The sequence below is a fragment of the Salvelinus sp. IW2-2015 genome, linkage group LG34, assembly GCF_002910315.2.
Source record: "Salvelinus sp. IW2-2015 linkage group LG34, ASM291031v2, whole genome shotgun sequence".
Classification (NCBI taxonomy): domain Eukaryota; kingdom Metazoa; phylum Chordata; class Actinopteri; order Salmoniformes; family Salmonidae; genus Salvelinus; species Salvelinus sp. IW2-2015.
Genome location: NC_036873.1, coordinates 8,620,816 through 8,622,789, shown reverse-complemented (window position 1 = coordinate 8,622,789; position 1,974 = coordinate 8,620,816). Strand labels below are relative to the sequence as shown.

Here is a 1,974-nt window from a genome sequence, read left to right as displayed (position 1 = left end):
ACACTCGTGTGGTTTAAGGGGAAACATTTAAATGTCTTGGAATGGCCTCGTCAAAGCCTAGACCTCAATCCAATTGAGAATTTGTGGTATGACTTAAAGATTGCTGTACACCAGCGGAACTCATCCAACTTGAAGGAGCTGGAGCAGTTTTGCCTTGAACAATGGGCATCTTCAAAGTGGTAGGCATGTTGTATAAATCAAATCATACAAACCCCCCAAAAAATATATTTTAATTCCAGGTTGTAAGGCAACAAGATAGGAAAAATGCCAAAGGGGGTGAATACTTTTGCAAGCCACTAACTGTACCATTCCAAATTTTCCACATGAGGAGGACATTCTTAGAATTCGGCCGATTTCTCAGCAGTCCGTGGCTTCTCGCCGACGTAGCTAGCTGGTGTGTGGTAGTTGTCGTGCTGCTAAAGCCAGCTGCGTATGTGACTGGGATCTTGCTGGTGTCTCAGAAGTGCTGTGTGATTCTGTCTTCTCAGGGAGACGTCTCATTGATCTCTCCGGATGTCTTGCGGCGGACGCCTCAACAGTAATATAGAGCGAAATCCGATGTATGGAGACCTAGGATTCTGTTGTTTGATGTGGTATGGAGGTACATGGTGCGGTACCAGGATGTAAGAAGTAGTTGTGGTAGGGCGGAACTCTACTCTTCTACTCGTTGGGGATGCTCTGCAGGTAGGAGAGGATGTGCTGGATCTTGACCAGGCGTTCGCGCAGCGTGGTCATGGAAAGCACCGACAGCTGGTAGCGAGGGTCGATGGGCAGCACGGCCAGCAGCCACCAGCAGCAAGCCGGACCGTTGGGAGTCGCCTGGAGGAAGGAGGAGAGGATATCACTGACCAGAAACATGATTTCACTCACCTAAAACAACGGTGAGTGAGAGAATGGCTTGTTGGTTATTGTTTTTTTTGTGCTGGGCCACAGAAGAATTCAAAAAGTCTTTAAGGGGTCACGGTGCAACAAAAAAAAGTGATTGGATAGGTTTAAACAGTATCATCATGACTTCACCTTGCCATCTGAACGACTAGGTGGAATAATTGCCATATTGGATACACCTATTCAGTCAATTCAGATCTATAAAAGCAACTTGAGAGTAGAGGCTAGCGAGTCAGCCGGAGTTCAGTACGTGCCTTACGTCAGACCGTTATGACAGAGACGCTTCAGATCTACGAGATGCAGTAACTCATTTAGAAGAGCATCTTAAAATGGGTTGTTCTAGAATCGAGCCAAGAATCTCCGAAAAAACGACTACGTGGTGAATTAGCTTGCATCCACAGCAGCCTCAACCTAATCTGCCACTTATTGGATGCTCTGTTGAGTTACATGTTGTTTATAATAAACTGGGGGTTTAAGCCCTTATGCTGATTGTCTGAAAGCTGTGGTATATCAGAACCATAGACAACATTTATTTTTAGAAACACACACAAACACAAGCAGCGGAAATGTAATCTAATCTTGACTATGGTTCATCCCCGGAACTACTCATCATAATCCTAGTATCTCCATATATAGCCAGGGTCTAACCACACATTATCCTAATTATATACAGTGCCTTGCAAATGTATCATCCCCCTTGGCATTTTTCCTATTTTGTTGCATTACAACCTGTAATTTAAATGGATTTTTATTTGGATTTCATGTAATGGACATACACAAAATAGTCAAAATTGGTGAAATGAAAAAAAAAAAATGGTTTAAAAAAAAATGGAAAGTGGTGCGCTAGAAGCCCCTAAATAAGCATCTGGTGCAACCAATTACCTCAGAAGTCACATAATTAGTTAATAAAGTCCACCTGTGTGCAATTAAGTGTCACATGACTGTCACATGATCTCAGTATATATACACACTGTTCAAAAAGGCCCAGAGTCTGAACACCCAAGCAAGCGGACCATGAAGACCAGGAGCTTCCAAACAGGTCAGGGTCAAAGTTGTGGAAAGTACAGATCAGGGTTGGGTTACTAAAAA

The 1,974-nt window shown here is 43.4% G+C and overlaps 1 protein-coding gene across 1 annotated transcript in view; it reads right to left on the bottom strand.

Annotated features, from left to right (window-relative positions):
• Window positions 1-341: 341 nt before the first annotated feature.
• Window positions 342-1,974, bottom strand: part of LOC111958346 (LON peptidase N-terminal domain and RING finger protein 1) — a 28,812-nt gene continuing 27,179 nt past the window's right edge. The window contains exon 11 of the mRNA XM_023979573.3: window positions 342-819. Within this exon, the coding sequence (XP_023835341.1) occupies window positions 661-819 (159 nt within the window). The 3' untranslated portion in view covers window positions 342-660. The remainder of the gene's footprint in view (window positions 820-1,974) is intronic.